A 26,375-nucleotide genomic window follows, 5' to 3' on the forward strand; every position below is an offset into this window, starting at 1 on the left:
ATTCCAGATTAGGCGATGTACCGCTCCTCCCGTTTAAGCTTAGGCGTCAATTCAACGACTAATCTGCTTAAACAACGCTCTGATACCAACTTGTAACGCCCCAAATTTCAAATATAAATGTAACTTAACATAGTCCCAAAATTTCCAAAAAATCAAGATTCAAATACTAATGTAATTATTAATAATAATAATAATAGCGGAAGCAAATAGAAATTTAAGTAAACACTTGGTGCGCTACGTCTTCCTCAAAACTTGTCGCCTTCTTCAAGTCTGAACTTTATCCTTTCCATTCCCGCTGCCACTTGCTACGTTATTTCCTGGGTTGCGTGCATTTAAAGATTCTAATGGGTAAGCCTAGGGCCTAGTGAGTTCGTGGTTTTCATGCATACTGACGTCAATAAAATAAAAATAATGCAACAATTTATCAATATAATTCTTTTCATTTCTTTCCACCCTTGATGACACATTAGGGAACTACTGTCATTTTCAGGGAACAAGTCCCTCCGCCGGGCACAACAAATATGCTTACGGCTAGATAAACAGAGCGTAAGCTCTCCGCCGCGTACTAACACCCTGTACGACGACTAATAATAAGACCGTGTAAATACACATGTTCCCTATATGTCACCCACTATTTCCACCCTTTTATATGAAATAAATCACAAAATTTCACACAAATATTCATAGCAATAACAAGAGTAACATATAATTGCAAATAATTTAGAATCAACTTTTCATGCAAGCAACCACAAAATTCACACGAAACTCACCTTGTTGGCGTTAGGTCTTAACCAAAGCTTGTCACGCTACACGCTCCCTACATTTAACCAACATATTTTCTAAGGCTCCCTTCTAGAAAACACTCTATGCGGTCATTTTGGCTCCGATATCCCCGTGTTTCATTCGGCCAACATAGTGATTAATACTTAATTGCGTTAATCGCGACATTCATAGTAACCTTTTGAAAAATATATTTTTCCTTTTTAGATATACCAATATAATTAAATGACAAAGTTTCACCTTTAGCATTAATAAAAGAAAATCAATGAAATAATCAATTAAATAATGTATTTCAGCCTACAATGGTACCTCTAATATTTATAAGGTGTTTAAAAAAACGGCTGTATGTTTCGTAATGAAAAGATCCATAGCAAAATGTAAAAATTGTATGGACTAAAACCAAAGGAATTGTTAAATTCGTATCTTATAAAAAGAAAACAGCAAGTCATAAAAACCAAAGGGGTCGAATATGTAAAATGTAGTTTCAAAAAGGTAAACCATACGGTGAACTTGCCACAAGACTTTGACTAGTTACCCTTTGTACTTTTATGATGCATTATATTATTTTTTTAAATAAAGTATTATGTCCAACCATTCAACAATGAATAGTCCGACATATTCTCTTCTTTACCCGTAACTTATTTCTCAGCTGCCATTTTTAAAGGAAACTGAAGCTTTGACTTAACCTAATATAATGACAAATAAATATGTAAAAATCACTTCTAATCATCTCCACATCATACGAACAAATACCCATAAGCAATTTTCAGTAATTCATACAGGTGAGCAATATTCATTTTTATTTTTTTTCAAGAATTAACATTTCAATTTTTTTATCAGTTGCATCACTAGTGGCCCGAACAGAAACGTGGTATGGAACCAAAACACATAATAGAATCAGACAAACCTAATCAAGCAACTTAATCACGCTTAAATCGAATATACATACCTTAATTCCTAGAAACTCCGAAAATCTTCAACAACTTCCACACCCGATTTCTCCCTTGATTCTTCGTCTCTTTTCACAATTCCAGTGGGGTTTCCACTCTACTTTTCGAGCTATATATAATGCCTAAGTCTAAAACCGACGAAACCCTTTCATTTGCTCGTATTTAACTGGCCCAATCAAGGTGACGGTTTTGATCATTAAGCCTCATAATTTGTATATAATTAACTCATTAATTGTGAACTAATTCTCTTTCTTTTAAATTGATATAATCAGATTATATATATTACATATATTTTTTTGACACAAGTTATTACATTCTTTACCATTTTTATAAATTCACTAGCGTAGGCGAATAAACCTACTTTTTGAATACCTTACCTCATATGTAAATGTGTATTACACGATTGGTCGTTTATGAATAATTCAACAGCATTTCCCTTAGCTCCTGAATGTGTGTGTGTGTGTGTGTGTATATATATATATATATATATATATATATATATATATATATATATATATATATATATATATATCATTCTCTCTCATATTTTGATTTTGACGAATTAAGACAACTCATTGGGCGGATGTATTTGCTTATTTTGGCCCCCACAAAGAACCCGTGTATATTATTTTCCATTTCCATTTTCTGTTTCTTTTTATTCCTTGTTAATTAAAAATAAAAATTAATGTATCTTTTTCAATTTTTATAACAAACAAATACCCTTATCAAAGACAATGAAGATATTTCATGAATTTTTTAATCATTTTGGCATTTATTTATATTTAAACTAATTAGGAGTTTTTGGAAACTGTTTATTTAGCTTCATGGGCATCCCTTAGTTATTGTATCTAACCGGAAGCCGAATTCTATCCTTCGTAACATTTAGATATTAGTTAGAGTCTTGGTGGATATAAATCATATAATCATTTATCTAAAGTTTAGGATGTTACAACTGTACAATTGAAAATCAATAGATACATCTCACTTTTTTATGGCTTTATTCCGATATATGGTATCTTGATTTTAATACTTTGGATACAATGGATAATCAAACATGTGGGAACAAGTGTAACCTATCAAACATAATATCCTTACTTGGATGATAGCTTAGGATCAGTTGTCTATGCAAAATTTTGATAGGAAATGGTTGTATTTGCATTCAACTCAATGTCTGCAGAATTTTGACAGGAAATGGTTGTATTTGCATTCAACTTATTGTCTGAACTCTAACTAGAATGTTTTCTTTGTTTTGTATCATATTTCCCAAGTGCTTTTGTGATACAAGGTTTATAACTGATTGAACAATAAAAATGGGTGGAATCATGTTTTTATTTCTACTTATTTCAATATGACAACCATTTTTAATTTGGTGGATAATAATTATGCACTTTAAGTCGAACCAAATTCATCGTTCGATTTGGTGAGTTTGATGAACATTTTCTATCATATTGATGCTTATGATTGACAATTTGTTTAGAGGTGCCACAATAGTAGTTTCTTTTTCATAGATATCTAGCCGTTACATTAACTTTAGTTTCATTTAAACTTGGTTGCATATATTAGTGCAAAGAAGTGTATCATGGATCCTTAATCTTCCACATACAAAATAAATATTAAGCTTGCATTAAATTAGCATATAAATACACATGATATAACAAAAACATTTTATTGCAAAAGAAATGACTGAATTGTTACGCACTAAACTTTTGACTTCACAGATCGTACACTTAATTTAGTAACACATTGATTCATATTGTATAAATTAAATCAAACTAGGAACATAAAAAACCATTTGGGACTTCACCGCCACAGACATTAACGAGCAAGCTAAGAGATACTGGTACATTAAGATTGATCCCTAGGACGTTGGCTTTGATTGCAGTGCACAAACAGACGGCAGCCTCAAGGTCGGCAAGTCCTTGGATAAGAGAGCAACATGGCTTCACCGGTGGTGAACCTAACTCAACTTTGACCAATCCCCGTAGAAGATTAGCACAAACCCCCAGTTTCAAGGCGTCTCTAGGGCAGGTTTCTGTATTTGGGGTTGTGTTTGGTACCCTGTTCGGGTTGGGGTTGGGGGTGTGGTTCGTGTTGGTGTTGGGGTTGGGGTTTTGGTTAGTGTTAGGGATGGGGTTGGAGTAGGGATTGGGGTTGGGGTTGCTGCTTGGGTTTGGGTTTGGTTTTTGATTTGGATTGAGGGTGGGTTCTGGTATGTCGGACGTTTCACAGCCACTAACCACGACACATAATAAAAGGTTGAATGCTATGACCAGAACAACGGACACAATACTCTTCGATGCCATGCCGAAACGGGTTATGAAAACTTTGTCAATTTTGGCAAAGGAAGAGTGTGATAGAGTAAGGGTACAATGGAGCATTATATAGGTCTCTGTGGAGTAATATTTTTTGTTTAAATATATTCCAGTTAGTAATTGAGTCAAATTAGCACGTTATAGTTTTTGCTGCCACCAACCCATGCACATCAAAGCGTTCAAAGTCCTTTTTTTTTTAACCAAACCAGAAGCATTATACTAATTGCAAATAAAAAATATATATGTGCTCCAACGGATTAAACTTTAACAGGGTATATATATTATCTTACATATCTGTTGTTCAAATCTTTTTTAGTCTTTTATATATATATATATATATATATATATATATATATATATATATATATATATATATATATATATATATATATATATATATATATATATATATATATATATTCTAAAGATTCAAATTGCGTGGTACGTATATGTGCTTTGCATGTAGGGTTATGGAAATACATTTTTGCTTCTGTATACTTTTCTAAAACTGAATATATTTTATGTTTAATATATAAATGGGTCGGCTACAATGAAAAATAAAGAAAAAGTTAGTTCGCAATAATTTTGTAAAAGTTACCGATTACAAAGATGAGGTGAAAGCTTCAATTAAACACCTTTCAATGTCCAGTAAATGTCTACTAAAGTCACAGACCACGTTTACGTTTTTCCATTTTCTAAATGGATGTAAGTCACGCTATCATAGAATAATTAGAAGAGAGGGACTTCGAATCATTCCCATGATTTCAATGTTTGTCGAATCATTCCCATGATTTCAATGTTTGTCACATGAAAGATATTTGTATCTTAAATATAAATATAGTCAATAAACAATTGCTTTGAGGCAGGCGAGGGATATGTGTATTAACTGACTCAAGATATTTGGATTGAAGACCCTTAATTATAATTTTATCAAAATTCTAAGTAAATTCAATATAAAACTACTTCTAAATGGAAATTATTAGCCACGACAATCTAGAGTTGTTAGATCAGCTGCATATTTCTACGACGGTAATTAAAATTTAATTATATGAAAATGTTGTTAATTTAGCGAAATATATAGCAGCCAAACACACTTTAAATGTTTAATAGCATATATTTTGAGCATTTTAAAATGACAAAGATTTTTGTTGATAATCAACTAGTATTAGTTAACGATTGTTATACATTGTCTATCTTTTGGTGGTTTGAAGGAAAAAGAATTAGTAACAAACCAGTTAGTAAACTAATCATATAAACAAAGAAAACTAATTATTTTTTTATTCGGTTTTATATGAACCATTTATACGAACCAATTTATGAAGGATGGCCAAAATAGAGAACCAAAAAATATCCTTGTAACATTTTACATTACCGGAGTGCATCTGATAATCGTACATGCTTGGAACTTGTAGAAGTACCACAAAACACTACATATATAGGTATTTTAATTAACGGCTGACGAAATGCGTCATTTGCATGGTAGACGAATTCTGATGGATGGGTAACGGATTAATGCATGTGGCTAATCCTTCACATAATTTTGAATATTTGGCATATATGAACTAGCATAAGATTTCAGAATAGATAAATTATATTTCTAAAGTTACTAGAAATGATACTAAACTAAATGGCTTGTGGTTGTTCTTTATCAAATAAGAGAAATATTTGCAAAACACGTTTAAAAAATATACAAAGTTTAAAATATTTTAATGGGTTATCGTGATCCGTCATTGATTATCATTATTATTATTATTATTATTATTATTATATTTTATGTTTTTTATTTAGAGAGTAAGAATAAGCAAAAAGAAATAAAAAAAACATTAAACCCTTAAGGTTTCTTCACGAACTTTGAAAAAATAGAACACATTCCAACTTTGTTTCTTCTATGACAACATTCTCGTTTTTTTTTCAGGATGATTGAATCGTGTCTCTACATCTTCAAGATATATCGAACAAAATTGTAATGATTCATTAGTGACACAACCATCGGCTATATAACCTTCCAGCCACTCCTTATTTATGACATAATTTTTTAGTTTTTTCATATAATTTTCTAAGTGATACATCCATCTTATACATACCGGGGTCTGCAAATATATTCGTAGGTAGATGCAAAACTAAATGAATCACAATGTCAAAAAACGCAAGAGGACAGATCACTTCTAATTCGGATAAGATTCTAATAAATGTTGCCTTCACTTCCCCAGTATCCTTCACCAACAGTGTTCTCGAGCAAAGTTGTTTAAAAACATACAAAACTCTATTGTTTGTGCATAAGTATCCTTGTGCAAAAACCTTCTAACTCCAATTGGTATCACACGTTGCATAAGAATGTGACTAACAACCATATATTTCTTAAAATATAATCATGTTAGATGTAAACCTATGAGGACGTTTCAGCCCAATAATATTAGTATTAATTTCTCTCGCTTTCTTAATCATGTTAGATGTAAACCTATAATGTTCTTTACCATTTTTATAAATTTACTAGCGTAGGCGAATAAATCCACTTTTTGAATACCTTACCTCATATGTAAATGTGTATTACACGATTTGTCGTTTATGAATAATAGCTCCCGAATGTGTGTGTGTGTGTGTGTGTGTGTATATATATATATATATATATATATATATATATATATATATATATATCCTTCTCTCTCATATTTTGATTTTGACGAATTGAGACAACCCATTGGGCGGATGTATTTGCTTATTTTGGCCCCCACAAAGAACCCGTGTATATTATTTTCCATTTCCATTTTCTGTTTCTTTTTATTCCTTGTTAATTAAAAATAAAAATTAATGTATCTTTTTCAATTTTTATAACAAACAAATACCCTTATCAAAGACAATGAAGATATTTCATGAATTTTTTAATCATTTTGGCATTTATTTATATTTAAACTAATTAGGAGTTTTTGGAAACTGTTTATTTAGGTTCACGGGGCATCCCTTAGTTATTGTATCTAATCGGAAGCCGAATTCTATCCTTCGTAACATTTAGATATTAGTTAGAGTCTTGGTGGATATAAATCATATAATCATTTATCTAAAGTTTAGGATGTTACAACTGTACCATTGAAAATCAATAGATACATCTCACTTTTTATGGCTTTATTCCGATATATGGTATCTTGATTTTAATACTTTGGATACAATGAATAATCAAACATGTGGGAACAAGTGTAACCTATCAAACATAATATCCTTACTTGGATGATAGCTTAGGATCAGTTGTCTATGCAAAATTTTGATAGGAAATAGTTGTATTTGCATTCAACTCAATGTCTGCAGAATTTTGACAGGAAATGGTTGTATTTGCATTCAACTTATTGTCTGAACTCTAACTAGAATGTTTTCTTTGTTTTGTATCATATTTCCCAAGTGCTTTCGTGAAACAAGGTTTATAACTGATTGAACAATAAAAATGGGTGGAATCATGTTTTTATTTCTACTTATTTCAATATGACAACCATTTTTAATTTGGTGGATAATAATTATCCACTTTAAGTCGAACCAAATTCATAGTTCGATTTGGTGAGTTTGATGAACATTTTCTATCATATTGATGCTTATGATTGACAATTTGTTTAGAGGTGCCACAATAGTAGTTTCTTTTTCATAGATATCTAGCCGTTACATTAAGTTTAGTTTCATTTAAACTTGGTTGCATATATTAGTGCAAATAAGTGTATCATCGATCCTTAATCTTCCACATACAAAATAAATAGTAAGCTTGCATTAAATTAGCATATAAATACACATGATATAAGAAAAACATTTTATTGCAAAAGAAATGACTGAATTGTTACGCACTAAACTTTTGACTTCACAGATCGTACACTTAATTTAGTAACACATTGATTCATATTGTATAAATTAAATCAAACTAGGAACATACAAAACCATTTGGGACTTCACCGCCACAGACATTAACGAGCAAGCTAAGAGATACTGGTACATTAAGATTGATCCCTAGGACGTTGGCTTTACAAACAGACGGCAGCCTCAAGGTCGGCAAGTCCTTGGATAAGAGAGCAACATGGCTTCACCGGTGGTGAACCTAACTCAACTTTGACCAATCCCCCTAGAAGATTAGCACAAACCCCCAGTTTCAAGGCGTCTCTAGGGCAAGTTTCTGTATTTGGGGTTGTGTTTGGTACCCTGTTCGGGTTGGGGTTGGGGGTGTGGTTCGTGTTGGTGTTGGGGTTTTGGTTAGTGTTAGGGATGGGGTTGGAGTAGGGATTGGGGTTGGGGTTGCTGCTTGGGCTTGGGTTTGGTTTTTGATTTGGATTGAGGGTGGGTTCTGGTATGTCGGACGTTTCACAGCCACTAACCACGACACATAATAAAAGGTTGAATGCTATGACCAGAACAACGGACACAATACTCTTCGATGCCATGCCGAAACGGGTTATGAAAACTTTGTCAATTATGGTAAAGCAAGAGTGTGATAGAGTAATATTTTTTGTTTAAATATATTCCAGTTAGTAATTGAGTCAAATTAGCATGTTATAGTTTTTGCTGCCACCAACCCATGCACATCAAAGCGTTCAAAGTCCTTTTTTTTTTTAACCAAACCAGAAGCATTATACTAATTGCAAATAAAAAATATATATGTGCTCCAACGGATTAAACTTTAACAGGGTATATATATTATCTTATATATCTGTTGTTCAAATCTTTTTTAGTCGTATATATATATATATATTCTAAAGATTAAAATTGCGTGGTACGTATATGTGCTTTGCATGTAGGGTTATGGAAATACATTTTTGCTTCTGTATACTTTTCTAAAACTGAATATATTTTATGTTTAATATATAAATGGGTCGGCTACAATGAAAAATAAAGAAAAAGTTAGTTCGCAATAATTTTGTAATAGTTACCGATTACAAAGATGAGGTGAAAGCTTCAATTAAACACCTTTCAATGTCCAGTAAATGTCTACTAAAGTCACAGACTACGTTTACGTTTTTCCATTTTCTAAATGGATGTAAGTCACGCTATCATAGAATAATTAGAAGAGAGGGACTTCGAATCATTCCCATGATTTCAATGTTTGTCGAATCATTCCCATGATTTCAATGTTTGTCACATGAAAGATATTTGTATCTTAAATATAAATATAGTCAATAAACAATTGCTTTGAGGCAGGCGAGGGATATGTGTATAAACAATTACTTGGATGATAGCTTAGGATCAGTTGCCTATGCAAAATTTTGATAGGAAATGGATGTATTTGTTAAAAGGAAGGCTCAATGAGATCAGCAAGATTGGTGACCAATCACATCATATCCCTTGCAATTAGGAGAACGTATATCTGCTTTCCATTCACCAAGAATTGACAGCCAGCAATAGTATTTCTTCCATATTTAGATCTTTGTAATGTAGTATAAATTATGGTTTCTCTTCCTCATTGTAATATACAAACAAAAACAACCGATTCCTATCAATTCTTCTCTGTTTTTTTTATCATGGTATCAGAGCAGGTTTGCTCATCATCTACCCCATAGCCTGCTCAAATCTCGATCCCAACTAAGTCGCCATGTCTGGAGACGGCAACTTAGAACCCAATTTATCATTACAGCTTGCCAATCTGTTAAAGAATGGCATCAATCCCCAATCTCAGAACCCAAAGCTATCCAATAATTTCCAAATAAACCTCAAACTCAATAGCCAAAACTATGCTTTATGGACTCGGATGATTCGAGTTGCCATAGGTGGAAAATCTAAGGCCCTGTTATCTCACTTGACCTCTGATCCTCCAAGCCAAGACAAAGAATCTTACGAGCAATGGGAACAAGAAGATCTAATTGTGTTCTCATGGCTCATCCAAAATATTGAACCTACTATTGCAGGTAACCTAACAGAGTACCCCACTGCAAAAATGTTATGGGATGCTTTAGTGGTCACATACAGTAGTGGCAGAGACAAACTTCAAACCTTCAACCTCCATGTCAGGGCTAATGACATCAAGCAAAATGACAGCACCCTTGAAGAATTTTGGATTACACTCCAAGGTGTCTGGGGAGAAATCGACAGGATCTATCCTAACCCCATGAAATGTCCAGATGATATCAAGACTTACGCAAGAATCAGGTCAGAGCAAAAACTTTTTCAATTCTTAAATGCCCTCGATCAAAAATACGAATCAATCAAAAGGGAGATCTTTCGATTGGAACCATTGCCTTCGGCGGAGGCAGCTTATTACCGTCCGTATGGAAGCCGCTCACCAGAATATTCTTGGAACAACTAACCACACACAGGGCATAGCAGCAGGTCTGGTCGCTACTGAAACCGAGGGAATGGGGCTTGCCACGAAGGGGTATCGCCGATCGGAAGGAAAGAAGAATGGATCGATGATCAAAGAAGATAAAACAAACTTGAAGTGTGATCACTGTGGCATGTCAAGACACACCAAAGAGCAGTGCTTTCGGCTCGTTGGTTATCCCGAGTGGTGGGCCGATGGCCACAAGAAGAGTACCAAGGGTCTCGGACCAGAAAAAGGAAGAGCTCCGACCACCGATAAGAATATCGATCGGAAAACTGCCACCGGATTTGGGGGGGTTGCAGCGACGGGAATCGATGAAGAAGATGAAAGTTTCTCGATGGAGACAGGTACAGGGGGTAAGAAAAGGGGTATCTTAAAAACCCCGATAAATCAATTACACTCTAATGGCTCTTTTTCTTATCTTATCCAAAAGAGTTTTGAAAATTACAAAAAGAACCTTGATGTTAATGGTTGTGCAATTGTGGCTCAAAATTATAAAATAAAACATGAACCGTCATGGATATTTGATTGTGGAGCCACCGACACCATGACTTACGACTTATCTGATTTTGCTATGTCAACTAAACCAACAAAATCATACATTCAAACCGCAAATGGAGAAAAAATGAATGTAAAAAATGGGGGAACGATCGAAATCTCACCAACACTTAAGCTCTCTAATTGTCTCTATGTTCCTGCTCTATCTCATAAATTCCTATCAATCAGTCATGTAACAAAAGAGTTGAATTGATCGGTCCTTATGCAACCTATTTTTTGCATTTTACAGGATATCAGGACGGGAGCAATAATTGGGCGTGGCACTGAAAGGCAAGGGTTGTATTATGTGGATGAGGTATCTCAAAATGGTGTGGTAATGTTATCTCATGGAACAAAGGAACAGGAAGCTTGGCTATGGCATAGAAGACTGGGACATCCATCCACCAGTTACTTACATATTTTATTTCTAAAATTGTTTTCTTCTAATTGCAAGTCACATTGTGAAACTTGTGTATTAGCTAAAAGTCATCGAAAATCTTTTAAACCGAATAACACGAGAGTTGACCTACCATTCTCATTGATTCACTTGGATGTGTGGGGCCCCGCTCCAATCATTAGGGGACAAAACTTTCGTTTTTTTGTTATATTTGTTGATGACTGCACCCGCATGACTTGGGTTTATTTATTAAAGAATAAATCTGAAGTTCTTGACAAATTTAGTATTTTTTACAACATGATTCAAACTCAATTTCAGAAAAACATTCAGATTTTTAGATCTGACAACGGAGGAGAATTTGTCAACTCTGAAATGAAATCTTTTTTCCAAACCAAGGGTATAATTCATCAAACCACATGCCCTCATACTCCAGAACAAAATGGTGTCGCGGAACGAAAGAACCGCATCCTGTTAGAAATAACTCGAGCCCTTCTCATAGAATCACAAGCTCCAAAGTTTTTTTTGGCCAGAAGCCCTTGTTACTGCCGCATACCTTGTCAACCGGCTTCCCACCCAAATCCTAAAATCTAAAACCCCTCTTCAAACCCTCACTGAATACACTAAACTCCCGTCTGTTCTTACACTTAAACCACGAATATTTGGGTGCACTGTATTCGTCCATATACCTAAAGCCAATAGATCTAAATTTGTCCCATGTGCTGAGAGATGTGTCTTTGTTGGGTACGGAATAACTCAAAAGGGGTACCGATGTTATAATCCAAAAACCCGACACATGTTCACTACAGTGAATTGTGATTTTCTTGAAACTGAGTATTATTATGCCTCCCAACTCAGTGGTCAGGGGGAGACAGGATGTATTGACACGTTGAATTGGTTGAAATATGCTACATTTGAAGAAGGAAGAAGCCACAGTCTACAAAATGAGACTCCTCTTCCCACACAACCAACTAATGTCAGTGCCACCCAAGCAACTGCTCCTGACATGATACCCGAGGTAAGTAACACTCACCCTAGTCACCCTGATATTTCTGAGACTCTTAACACATCAGGACAAAGTGAGAATGGACATGAACAAGAAAATACATCAGTTGAACATGCAGAGGAACAAGAACATACGGAGGAACAAGAACATGTGGAGGAACAAGAGACCGTTGAGACACCAGCAGAAGGGTATGTGCTGCCACCAAGATCAAATCGGGGAGTTCCACCAAAAAGATATTCACCAGAAAAAGAGTCTAGAGGGCGAAGATACCCAGTGGCTAACTTAGCCAAAGGAAATCTATCCAAAGGAGCCAAGGCCTTTGTTTCGTCTCTGTATTCAAATGAAATACCAGCTACCACAGAACAAGCCTTAAAATCAAAACAATGGAGAGATGCAATGGAAGAAAAAATGAAAGCTCTTACAAAAAATAACACCTGGGAAAATCGTGTCTTACCACCAGGAAAGAAACTTGTCGGGTGTCGGTGGGTGTTTACAATTAAATACAAACCCGATGGGAAAATTGTGTCTTACCACCAGGAAAGAAAATCGTGTCTGAAACCTTCTCTCTAGTTGCAAAGATCAATACAATTAGGGTTCTTTTTTCTGTAGCAGCAAATAAAGGATGGCCCCTACACCAGTTTGATGTGAAGAATGCTTTCCTACACGGAGAGCTAAAAGAGGAAGTTTATATGGAAGCACCACATGGATTTACAGACAAGTTTAGAAAGAGAGAGGTGTTCCTTCTAAAGAAATCCATTTATGGATTAAAACAGTCCCTGAGAGCATGGTTCGGGAAGTTCACCTTAGCCATGAAAAAGTATGGATTTAAGCAAAGTAACTCAGACCATACGTTGTTTCTTAAACGGAGAGGCAGTCTCATAACATGTTTAATAATCTACGTGGATGATATGATTATCACAGGAGATGACAAAGAAGAAATAACCAAACTCAGGAAGAGATTGTTCAAAGAATTTGAAATGAAAGATCTTGGGGAACTCAAATACTTCCTTGGGATTGAAGTCCTGAGATCAAAACAGGGGATTTTCATGTGTCAAAATAAGTATGTCTTGGACTTACTTGCAGAAACTGGTATGATTGATTGTAAACCAGTTGACACTCCGATGATTGTGAATCAGAAGCTCTATATGGAGGAGAAAGCAGAGCTGGCTGAGAAAGAAAGATACCAACGAATGGTAGGAAAACTGATATACCTCTCACACACCCGGCCTGACATAGCGTATGCTGTGGGAGTTGTAAGTCAGTTTATGCATCAACCCCAGAAGGCTCACATGGAAGCAGTCTTAAGAATTATAAGATATCTCAAGGGAACAGCCGGACATGGAGTCTTGTTTCAGTCAAATGGTCATCTTGAAACACTTCTCTATACCGATGCAGATTGGGCTGGCGATAAAGGTGACCGAAGATCCACCTCAGGGTACTTTACCCTAGTTGGTGGGAATCTTGTTACATGGAGAAGTAAGAAACAAAAGGTGGTGGCTCTTTCAAGTGCGGAAGTAGAATTTCGGATTAACCGAAGTTTTATGGGTACGAAAGCTTCTAACAGAAATAGGGTATCCACCACAAGAAACTAGCAAAATTATGAGTGACAACAAGGCAGCCATCCAAATTTCAGAGCATCCAGTTCAGCATGATCGAACGAAGCACATAGAAGTAGATCGACACTTCATCAAGGAGAAGTTGGAAGCAAAGATCATCACACTCCCGTTTGTTCGATCAGAGGACCATTTGCTAATATCTTGACAAAAGCTGTTAATGAAAAAAATCTAAACGAATGTCTGGGCAAGTTGAATTTTGGAAATCCCATTATTCAACTTGAGGGGGAGTGTTAAAAGGAAGGCTCAATGAGATCAGCAATATTGGTGATCAATCACATCATATCCCTTGCAATTAGGAGAACGTATATCTGCTTTCCATTCACCAAGAATTGACAGCTAGCAATAGTATTTCTTCCATATTTAGATCATTGTAATTTAGTACAAATCGTGGTTTCTCTTCCTCATTGTAATATACAAACAAAAACAACCGATTCCTATCAATTCTTCTCTGTTTTTTTATCAGTATTTGCATTCAACTCAATGTCTGCAGAATTTTGACAGGAAATTGTTGTTTTTGCATTCAACTTATTGTCTGAACTGTAACTAGAATTTTTTTTTGTTTTGTATCATATTTCCCAAGTGCTTTTGTGAAACAAGGTTTATAACGGATTCAACAATAAAAATGGGTGGAATCATGTTTTTATTTCTACTTATTTCAGTATGACAACCATTTTTAGTTTGGTGGATAATAATTATCCACTTAAATTCGAACCAAATTCATCGTTCGATTTGGTGATTTTTCATGAACATTTTCCATCATATTGATGCTTATGATTGACAATTTGTTTAGAGATGCCACAATAGTAGTTTCTTTTTCATAGATATCTAGCCGTTACATTAAGTTTAGTTTCATTTAAACTTGGTTGGATATATTAGTGCAAATAAGTGTATCATGGATCATTAACCTTCCACATACAAAATAAATATTAAGCTTGCATTAAATTAGCATATAAATACACATGATATAAGAAAAACATTTTATTGCAAAAGAAATGACTGAATTGTTACGCACTAAAGTTTTGACTTCACAGATCGTACACTTAATTTAGTAACACATTGATTCATATTGTATAAATTAAATCAAACTAGGAACATACAAAACCATTTGGGACTTTACCGCCACAGACATTAACGAGCAAGCTAAGAGATACTGGTACATTAAGATTGATCCCTAGGACGTTGGCTTTGATTGCAGTGCACAAACAGATGGCAGCCTCAAGGTCGGCAAGTCCTTGGATAAGAGAGCAACATGGCTTCACCGGTGGTGAACCTAACTCAACTTTGACCAATCCCCCTAGAAGATTAGCACAAACCCCCAGTTTCAAGGCGTCTCTAGGGCAGGTTTCTGTATTTCGGTTTGTGTTTGGTATTGTGTTCGGGTTGGGATTGGGGGTGTGGTTCGTGTTGGTGTTGGTGTTGGGGTTGGGGTAGGGATTGGGGTTCGGGTTCGGGTTCGGGTTGGAGTAGGGATTGGGGTTGGGGTTGGGGTTGCTGCTTGGGATTGGGTTTGGTTTTTGATTTGGATTGAGGGTGGGTTTTGGTATGTCAGACGTTTCACAGCTACTAACCACGACACATAATAAAAGGTTGAATGCTATGACCAGAACAACGGACACAATACTCTTCGATGCCATGCCGAAACGGGTTATGAAGATTTTGTCAATTATGGTAAAGGAAGAGTGTGATAGGGTAAGGGTACAATGGAGCATTATATAGGTCTCTGTGGAGTAATATTTTTTGTTTAAATATATTCTAGTTAGTAATTGAGTCAAATTAGCATGTTCTAGTTTTTGCTGCCACCAACCCATGCACATCAAAGCGTTCAAAGTCCTTTTTTTTTTTTTTTTTTTTTTTTTTTAAATAAAACCAGAAGCGTTATACTAATTGCAAATAAAAAATATATATGTTCTCCAAAGGATTAAACTTTAACAGGGTATATATAATATCTTATATATCTGTTGTTCAAATCTTTTTTAGTCTTATATATATCTTCTAAAGATTCAAATTGCGTGGTACGTATATGTGCTTTGCATGTAGGGTTATGGAAATACATTTTTGCTTCTGTATAGTTTTCTAAAACTGAATATATTATAAATGGGTCGGGTACAATGAAAAATAAAGAAAAAGTTAGTACGCAATAATTTTGTAAAAGTTACCGAGTACAAAGAAGAGGTGAAAGCATCAATTAAACACCTTTCAATGTCCAGTAAATGTCTACTAAAGTCACAGACCACGTTTACGTTTTTCCATTTTCTAAATGGATGTAAGTCACGCTATCATAGAATAATTAGAAGAGAGGGACTTCGAATCATTCCCATGAATTCAATGTTTGTCGAATCATTCCCATGATTTCAATGTTTGTCACATGAAAGATTTTTGGCATCTTAAATATAAATATATAGTCAATAAACAATTGCTTTGAAGCAGGCGAGGGATATGTGTATTAACCGACTCAAAATATTTGGATTGAAGACCCTTAATTATAATTTTAACAAAATTCTATGTAAATTCAATATAAAACTAATTCTAAATGGAAATTATTAGCCACGACATTCTAGAGTTGTTAGATCAGCGGCATATTTCTACGACGGTAATTAAAATTTAATTATATGAAAATGTTGTTAATTTAACGAAATATATAGCAGCCAAACACACTTTAAATGTTTAATAGCATATATTATGAGCATTTTAAAATGACAAAGATTTTTGTTGGGAATCAACTAGTATTAGTTAACGATTGTTATACATTCTCTATCTTTTGGTGGTTTGAATGAAAAAGAATTAGTAACAAACCAGTTAGTAAACAAATCATATACACAATGAAAACTAATTATTTTTATATTCGGATTTATATGAACCATTTATACGAACCAATTTATGAAGAACCAATTTATGAAGGATGTCCAAAATAGAGAACCAAAAAATATCCTTGTAACATTTTACATTACCGGAGTGCATCTGATAACCGTACATGTTTGGAACATGTAGAAGTACCACAAAACACTACATATATAGGTATTTTAATTAACGGCTGACGAAATGCGTCATTTACATGGTAGACGAATTCTGATAGATGGGTAATGAATTAATGCATGTGGCTAATCCTTCACATAATTTTGAATATTTGGCATGAACTAGCATAAGATTTCAGAATAGATAAATTATATTTCTAAAGTTACTAGAAAGGATACATAACTAAATGGCTTGTGGTTGTTCTTTTATCAAATAAGAGAAATATTTGCAAAACACGATTTAAAAAATATACAAAGTTTAAAATATTTTAAGGGGTTATCGTGATCCGTCATTGATTATTATTATTATTATTATTATTATTATATTTTATGTTTTTTTATTTAGAGAGTAAGAATAAGCAAAAAGAAAAAAAAAACATTAAACCCATTAAGGTTTCTTCACGAACTTTGAAAAAATAGAACACATTCCAACTTTGTTTCTTCTATAACAAAATTCTCGTTTTTTTTTTCAGGATGATTGAATCGTGTCTCTACATCTTCAAGATATATCGAACAAAATTGTAATGATTCATTAGTGACACAACCATTGGCTATATAACCTTCCAGCCACTCCTTATTTATGACATAACTTTTTAGTTTTTCATATAATTTTCTAAGTGATACATCCATCTTATACATACCGGGATCTGCAAATACATTTGTAGATAGATGCAAAACTAAATGAATCACAATGTCAAAAAACCCAAGATGACAGATCATTTCTAATTCGGATAAGATGCTAATAAATGTTGCCTTCACTTCCCCCGTATCCTTCACCAACATTGTTCTCGAGCAAAGTTGTTTAAAAACATACAAAACTCTATTGTTGGTGTATAAGTATCCTTGTGCAAAAACCTACTAACTCCAATTGGTATCACACGTTGCATAAGAATGTGACTAACAACCATATATTTCTTAAAATATAATCATGATAGATGTAAACCTATGAGGTCGTTTCAGCCCAACAATATTAGTATTAATTTCTCTCGCTTTCTTAATCATGTTAGATGTAAACATATGAGGTTGTTTAACATTTTTATAAATTCACTAGCTTAGGCGAAAAAATCTACTTTTTGAATACCTTACCTCATATGTAAAAGTGTATTACACGATTGGTCGTTTATGAATAATTCAGCAGCATTTCCCTTAGCTCCCGAATATGTGTGTGTGTGTCTATATATATATATATATATATATATATATATATATATATATATATATATATATATATATATATATATATATATATATATATCCTTCTCTCTCATATTTTGATTTTGACGAATTGAGACAACCCATTGGGCAGATGTATTTGCTTATTTTGGCCCCCATAGAGAACCCGTGTATATTATTTTCTATTTCCATTTTCTGTTTCTTTTAATTCCTTGTTAATTAAAAATAAAAATTAATGTATCTTTTTCAATTTTGTAACAAACAAATACCCTTATCAAAGACAATGAATATATTTCATTAATTTTTTAATCATTTTGGCATTTATTTCGATTTAAACTAATTATGAGTTTTTGCAAACTGTTTATTTAGGTTCATGGGGCATCCCTTACTTATTGTATTTAACCGGAAGCCGAATTCTATCCTTCGTAACATTTAGATATTGGTTAGAGTCTTGGTGGATATAAATCATATAATCATTTATCTAAAGTTTAGGATGTTACAACTGTACAATTGAAAATCAATAGACACATCTCACTTTTTTATGGCTTTATTCCGATATATGGTATCTTGATTTTAATACTTTGGATACAATGGATAATCGAACATGTGGGAACAAGTGTAACCTATCAAACATAATATCCTTACTTGGATGATAGCTTAGGATCAGTTGCCTATGCAAAATTTTGATAGGAAATGGTTGTATTTGCAGTCAACTCAATGTCTGCAGAATTTTGATAGGAAATAGTTGTATTTGCATTCGTTTTATTGTCTGAACTCTAACTAGAATGTTTTTTTTTTGTTTTGTATCATATTTCCCAAGTGCTTTTGTGAAACAAGGTTTATAATGGATTGAACAATAAAAATGGGTGGAATCATGTTTTTATTTCTACTTATTTCAATATGACAACCATTTTTAATTTGGTGGATAATAATTATCCACTTAAATTCGAACCAAATTCATCGTTCGATTTGGTGAGTTTCATGAACATTTTCTATCATATTGATGCTTATGATTGAGAATTTGTTTAGAGATGCCACAATATTAGTTTCTTTTTCATAGATATCTAGCCGTTACATTAAGTTTAGTTTCATTTAAACTTGGTTGGATATATTAGTGCAAATAAGTGTATCATGGATCATTAATCTTCCATATACAAAATAAATATTAAGCTTGCATTAAATTAGCATATAAATACACATGATATAAGAAAAACATTTTATTGCAAAAGAAATGACTGAATTGTTACGCACTAAAGTTTTGACTTCACAGATCGTACACTTAATTTAGTAACACATTGATTCATATTGTATAAATTAAATCAAACTAGGAACATACAAAACCATTTGGGACTTCACCGCCACAGACATTAACGAGCAAGCTAAGAGATACTGGTACATTAAGATTGATCCCTAGGACGTTGGCTTTGATTGCAGTGCACAAACAGACGGCAGCCTCAAGGTCGGCAAGTCCTTGGATAAGAGAGCAACATGGCTTCACCGGTGGTGAACCTAACTCAACTTTGACCAATCCCCCTAGAAGATTAGCACAAACCCCCAGTTTCAAGGCGTCTCTAGGGCAGGTTTTTGTATTTGGGTTTGTGTTTGGTACTGTGTTCGGGTTGGGGTTGGGGGTGTGGTTCGTGTTGGTGTTGGGGTTGGGGTTTTGGTTAGTGTTAGGGATGGGGTTAGGGTAGGGATTGGGGTTCGGGTTCGGGTTGGAGTAGGGATTGGGGTTGGGGTTGCTGCTTGGGTTTGGGTTTGGTTTTTGATTTGGATTGAGGGTGGGTTCACAGCCACTAACGAGGACACATAATAAAAGGTTGAATGCTATGACCAGAACAACGGACACAATACTCTTCGATGCCATGCCGAAACGGGTTATGAAAACTTTGTCAATTATGGTAAAGGAAGAGTGTGATAGAGTAAGGGTACAATGGAGCATTATATAGGTCTCTGTGGAGTAATATATATATATATATATATATATATATATATATATATTTTAACAAAACCAGAAAATATCTACTAAAGTCACTAAAGTCACAGACCACGTTTACGTTTTTCCATTTTCTAAATGCATGTGAGTCACGCTGTCATAGAATAATTAGAAGAGAGGGACTTCGAATCATTCCCATGATTTCAATATTTGTCGAATCATTCCCATGATTTCAATGTTTGGCACATGAAAGATTTTTGGCATCTTAAATATAAATATAGTCAATAAACAATTGCTTTGAAGTAGGCGAGGGATATGTGTATTAACTGACTCAAGATATTTGGATTGAAGACCCTTAATTATAATTTGAACAAAATTCTAAGTAAATTCAATATAAAACTAATTCTAAATGGAAATTATTAGCCACGACATTCTAGAGTTGTTAGATCAGCGGCATATTTCTACGACGGTAATTAAAATTTAATTATATGAAAATGTTGTTAATTTAGCGAAATATATAGCATCCAAACACACTTTAAATGTTTAGTAGCATATATTATGAGCATTTTAAAATGACAAAGATTTTTGTTGGGAATCAACTATTAGTTAATGATTGTTATACATTCTCTATCTTTTGGTGGCATGATGGAAAAAGAATTAGTAACAAACCAGTTAGTAAACATATCATATACTCAAAGAAAACCAATTATTTTTATATTCGGTTTTATATGAACCATTTATACGAACAAATTTACGAAGGATGTCCAAAATAGAGAACCAAAAAATATATTTGTAACATTTTACATTACCAGAGTGCAACTGATAACCGTACATGTTTGGAACTTGTAGAAGTACCACAAAACACTAAATATATAGTTATTTTAATTAAAGACTGACGAAATGTGTCATTTGCATCGCAGACGAATTGCGGGAGATCTTATGGGTTGGTAATGGATTAATGCATGTGGCTAATTCTTCACATAATTTTGAATATTTGACATGAACTAGCATAAGATTTCAGTATAGATAAATTATATTTGTAAAGTTACTAGAAAGGATACTAAACTAAATGGCTTGTGGTTGTTCTTTATCAAATAAGAGAAATATTTGTAAAACACGTTTAAAAAATATACAAAGTTTAAAATATTTTAATGGGTTATCGTGATACGTCATTGATTATTATTATTATTATTATTATTATTATTATTATGTAGAGAGTAAGAATAAGCAAAAAGAAATAAAAACATTAAACTTATTAAGGTTTTTTCACGAACTATGAAAAAACAAAACACATTCCAACTTTGTTTCTTCTATGACAACATTCTCGTTTTTTTTTTCAGGATGATTGAATCGTGTCTCTACATCTTCAAGCTATATCGAACAAAATTGTAACGATTCATTAGTGACACAACCATCGGCTATATAACCTTCCAGCCACTCCTTATTTATGACATAAGTTTTTAGTTTTTTCATATAATTTTCTATGTGATACTTCCATCTTATACATACCGGGATCTGCAAATATATTCGTAGGTAGATGCAAAACTAAATGAATCACAATGTCAAAAAACCCAAGAGGACAGATCACTTCTAATTCGGATAAGATTCTAATAAATGTTGCCTTCACTTCCCCCGTATCCTTCACCAATAGTGTGCTCGAGCAAAGTTGTTTAAAAACATACAAAACTCTATTGTTGGTGCATAAGTATCCTTGTGCAAAAACCTTCTAAACTCCGATTGGTATCACATGTTGCATAAGAATGTGACTAACAACCGTATATTTCTTAAAATATAATCATGTTAGATGTAAACCTATGAGGTCGTTCCAGTCAAACAATGTTAGTATTAATTTCTCTCGCTTTCTTAATCATGTTAGATGTAAACCTATGAGGTCGTTTAACATTTTTATAATTTCACTAGTGTAGGCTAATAAATCTAATTTTTTAATACGTTACCTCATATGTAAATGTGTATTACACGATTGGTCGTTTATGAATAATTCAACAGCATTTCCCTTAGCTCCCAAATGTGTGTGTGTGTGTATATATACACACACTTAACGAGCAAAGAGAAACTAACAACTATATATTTCTTAAAATATAATCATGTAATACAACTTTACATCCTAAATCGGGTAAATTATTCAAAAAACAGTCTTGAAAATGAAGACAACTTGAAATTAATTTCTTAATTAGTTTCGGGCGGGTATTTCGATGCTTTTGATGATTAAAACAAAGATACTTAATGTTATAAAAAATCCTACTTTTATATTATCGAATTGTACTTTAATAAATAACTTATTAGATTTAGTGTCTTACATTTCTGATTTTTAGTTTTTTCGTATTATATTATAGTATTTATTTTAAATATTATTCAAAAAACAGTCATTTGACTAAAAGTCTCTACCATCCAACGGTTAGAGTTAGACGAGAGTTGCACAATAGGGCCAAATCAATAACACTGAGATTATTTAACCTTTGTAGCATGTAAGTTAACGTTTTCACTTAATAGTTAATTCACATCAACAAGAGTCCCACAAAGCACAAAGCAAGCAACATTCATGCAGTAACACTGCAAGCACTATACAAATCTACCCCTGTGCCGATGACTTTTTTTTAACCCTATGCCGACGACAAGTCATCGGGATAGCTTATACCGACGACAAGTCGTCGGTACAGAGTCGTCGGAATAGCCCCGCCGATATAGGTGGAAAAAGTCGTCGGCTATACCGACGACATGTCGTCTACATAAGCTTCGTCGGGATTGATTTTCGAAAAAAAATAAAGTTTTATTATTACTTGAACCGACGACATGTCGTCGGGACAAGGGTAGTATCAATTAAAATCTGATCTGCAATTGAAGGTTTATCGACCATTAAATCTATGTCCGATTTGGTCTAAACAACAAAAGATTTAGTATAGAAACAACCAAGGATTAATATGAAGATAACCAAAATCAGATTCTATTCTATTCAATATGAACCATCATCATACAAGATTCATAAACAATTAATAGCCAAAATAAAAATATGTACTATTCTAGTCATCATCAACAATCACTTCCTTTTTTTTCTGGAGATGATTCATTCTCATTCTCATCCTCATTGTCTTCAAGTGTTTCCGCTTCCTGTAAATCATAAAGTACACATCAGATTATCCATTTATACTCACTACAAATCAAGAATACACAAAATCAAAAACCCCATGAAGTACTTACAGTAAATCATAAAGTACAGATCATATTATCCATTTATAATCACTACAAATCATGAATACACAAAACCAAAAACCCCATGAAGTACTTACCGTTTTTTTCATTTTCATTTTCATTTTCAGCATCATTTGGGGTCTCCAAAACGTTTTGGTATTCTTCTTTAAGTTCAACAATCCTTGTAGTAAAAGGTTTTCTTTTCCTGAAAAAACATAATTAAGATTTGGAAACAAAATACTCATTAGATACGTTTCAACAAAATAGCTAATTAGACAAGAAAGAAAAAGAATGTATGAAATTTGCTGTTCATTTCTTCTGTCACAGACTTCCACTTCTCACCCTCTTCCTTTGCAACCTATAATTGAAAATATAAACAAAAATCTTAACCAAATCGACAGAGAAAACCGCACCAAAACACAAAATAAACCGGAGAAAACTATTTACCAAAGACTGGCAGTGAAAAGGGTGGCGCAACGGTGAAAAAGGTGGCCGGAATCGCCTGTGACTTGAGAGAATCGGGAGTTGTGAGGTGCTGCAAATGATAGATAGATCTGTTTCTTATTATACATAAAACTCTATACCGACGACATGTTGTCTGGATAGCTTTCAAGAAACGGCATCGTTTTTTTTTTGCAACAAAAGTTATAAATAAATAGAAAATATATTTTTCTAACCTATACCGATGACAGGTCGTCGGGATAAGTTTTCAGAAAACCGCGTAAACTCTTTTCGTTTCCCGCCTAAGATAGGGCAACGACAAGTTGTCGACATAGATACCAAGGTCTGGTCAACTATATACCGACGACAAGTCTTCTGTATAGCTTAATTTGTAGCGACGACTTTTGTCGTCGGCAGAGAGGTCGTCGGCACAGGGTCGTTTTCTTGTAGTGAAGCCACAAATCAATCAGAAAGGCATCCAAACTCACTTGCTACTACCATGCTAGGAACTACCACACTTACTGCCGGTTGCCTTATACATGCAAATTATACACAAATCGGGATCAAATAGACTGTCAAATAAATGATTCAACCCTAGGACCACAACCAGAAGAACATGAAATAAAGCTAAATCGGTCATTCTAGCTCTATATGATCCTAATCGCATCCAATTTTTAAAGCATACACTTAGCAATCACTTCCACCAATATAGATTCCAAATCTAACATAGTATCAAATTCCTCCTAGGCTACAAGGCATCACATATTAGGCCAATCTGTCATGTAATTCTTGAAGGTATCCATAGCCTTATCCTAGCATGCAAACATTCCATATCATATAACATATCAACATGTATGGGCATTCTGGGATTCACTTACTTGAGCTCAGATGATTGCACACATCACACCCGTTTTTTCTTTATAAAAAATCTTCTAGAAAATTCATTTTCTTTCAAAATGATTACCAATTCGTCAGTTTGAGTTTAGACAAACCCAAAAGTGTGCCCGAATCCCTTAAACCAAGGCCCTGATATCATCTTGTAACGTCCCAAAAAGTCATAGTAAAATTTTCATTTTAAAAACCTTAAACCATACAAATGAGTTGTTCCAAAACCAATCATGTGATTATATCATTTAAACATCAGAGTAAAAGTCATAAATAGCCAATGGCAAAAACGCTGGGGGATGATGTCCATTCATGTCGGGCCCTTCCCTTTGCAACCGGAAGTACTTGAAACCATAAACATATAAACGTAAGCACAAAGCTTAGTGAGTTCCTCAAAATACCACATACCATAAATATCATTAGTCCAAGCTTAGACATTGGGCCCACACCATAATAATAGGCATATCCCTTCCTAATCAATTGGCCCAACCCAACATACAAATGGGCCTAGACATCATAAAATAGACCTAGCCCAATATACAATGGGCCTAGCCCACTCATGAAAATGGGCCCAACCCTATATGCATGCCATGGGACCCAGCCCAACATACAATGCAAGCGTCACAAAGACAGCTAGAATCCTACATAACACATCATAGTGGGCCGACATTGGTGCCTTCGACCCACGGGTATAGTGAAGACACTCACTTGACTCACACATAAGCTAAAACACAACTCAAAGCCTTGCAACTGTTGGTACAACACTCATATCACATCATACAAGGTCCAACCTTAGTCTACACACTAAAACCAACCATCATAACAAAAACTCAACCCAGGTTAAAAGTCAACGTCAAAGCCAACATCCAACATTGACTTCAGTCAACCGCCACGTCGTGGCCTTCCTTGGCCAAGTCGTGGCCCTCATATAATCGATAATATGGGAAATTTCCAGTCGCCATAAATCACCAAGGGAATGAGAGCTAGGTTTCTCTGAGGTATATGGGTGTTGGATGCTGGTAATGAACCCTAGAAGTGTCTTAGAGGGGCTTAAATACAAAGCAAACCCAAAAATAATCATGGGCTTAGGCTAGAACAACTGCCACGTCGTGGCCATCCTTGGCCATGCCATTGTGGTCCACTAAGACACGCGATCCATATGATCAGTGCCATGTCGTGGGCATCCTTGCACCATGTCGTGACACAAGGTTTCCCCTAAAACTTTATCTTCGGTTCTTGATAAAGGTTAGCTTAACCAATCTGGAACACAGGTGTTGCATGTAAATTGCTTACATCATGTTATGTATTGATATATAATACTATTGGTAAAGAAATACAAGAATGTTGCAAGAATGGTAAAGGAATTGTAAGTATATTGCTTTTATCTATAAAGAAATGCAAGAAATAAGCAAAGTATCTATCTATTTCTTTTACTTATTTTTTTCTCTAGTTATTTTTATGCGTTAATTCCTAGAAACAAACAAATTACTATGCTACTTCTTTCATTTAAGATGAAAAAATACATGTTATATTGTACTTGTCTTATTTTTTGTTATTATAGGAAGAAATGATGAAGTTTTTTAGAAACGGTCATTTGGTGGAATCAATAAGTGACAAGTTCGTTCTTTAGGGAGTGCTTGGAAGAAGCTTTGTTTGTCTTTCATTATTTTTTGTGGGATCGAGGTCGTATGGAATGAATATTTAGTTTTTTTTAGTATGTTCAATATGCTTGTAGTCAATTATGAATGTTTTGTTTGCTAGTTGAAGTATTTCAATTTTTATGACTTGTATTTTTTCATTTATGGTTTGAATTATTATGTTATAATACTTTTAATTAAAAATGGTAT

General features: G+C 34.0%; 1 protein-coding gene across 1 annotated transcript; it reads right to left on the minus strand.

Annotated features, from left to right (window-relative positions):
• Nucleotides 1-14,960: 14,960 nt before the first annotated feature.
• LOC145120027 (14 kDa proline-rich protein DC2.15-like) lies at nucleotides 14,961-15,509 on the minus strand. Its single transcript, XM_079055814.1, has 3 exons — nucleotides 15,403-15,509; nucleotides 15,286-15,356; nucleotides 14,961-15,220 (listed from the first exon to the last, which is right to left on the minus strand). The coding sequence occupies exons 1-3, from the start codon at nucleotides 15,507-15,509 to the stop codon at nucleotides 14,961-14,963; spliced, it is 438 nt and encodes a 145-aa protein (XP_078911940.1).
• Nucleotides 15,510-26,375: the final 10,866 nt, after the last annotated feature.

Source organism: Lactuca virosa, chromosome 6 (assembly GCF_052849685.1).
Source record: "Lactuca virosa cultivar CGN04683 chromosome 6, Lactuca_virosa_CGN04683_v6, whole genome shotgun sequence".
NCBI classification, from domain to species: domain Eukaryota; kingdom Viridiplantae; phylum Streptophyta; class Magnoliopsida; order Asterales; family Asteraceae; genus Lactuca; species Lactuca virosa.

Bases quoted from the DNA above. Each gene is read 5' to 3' on its own strand.
- LOC145120027 (XM_079055814.1), bottom strand. From the start codon at position 15,509: ATGGCATCGAAGAGTATTGTGTCCGTTGTTCTGGTCATAGCATTCAAC. The intron at 15,357-15,402 runs CAATCCAAATCA...AGCAACCCCAAC, and splicing joins GACATACCAAAACCCACCCT to CCCAACCCCAATCCCTACTC. The intron at 15,221-15,285 runs CACCAACACGAA...ACCGAAATACAG, and splicing joins TACCCCAACCCCAACACCAA to AAACCTGCCCTAGAGACGCC.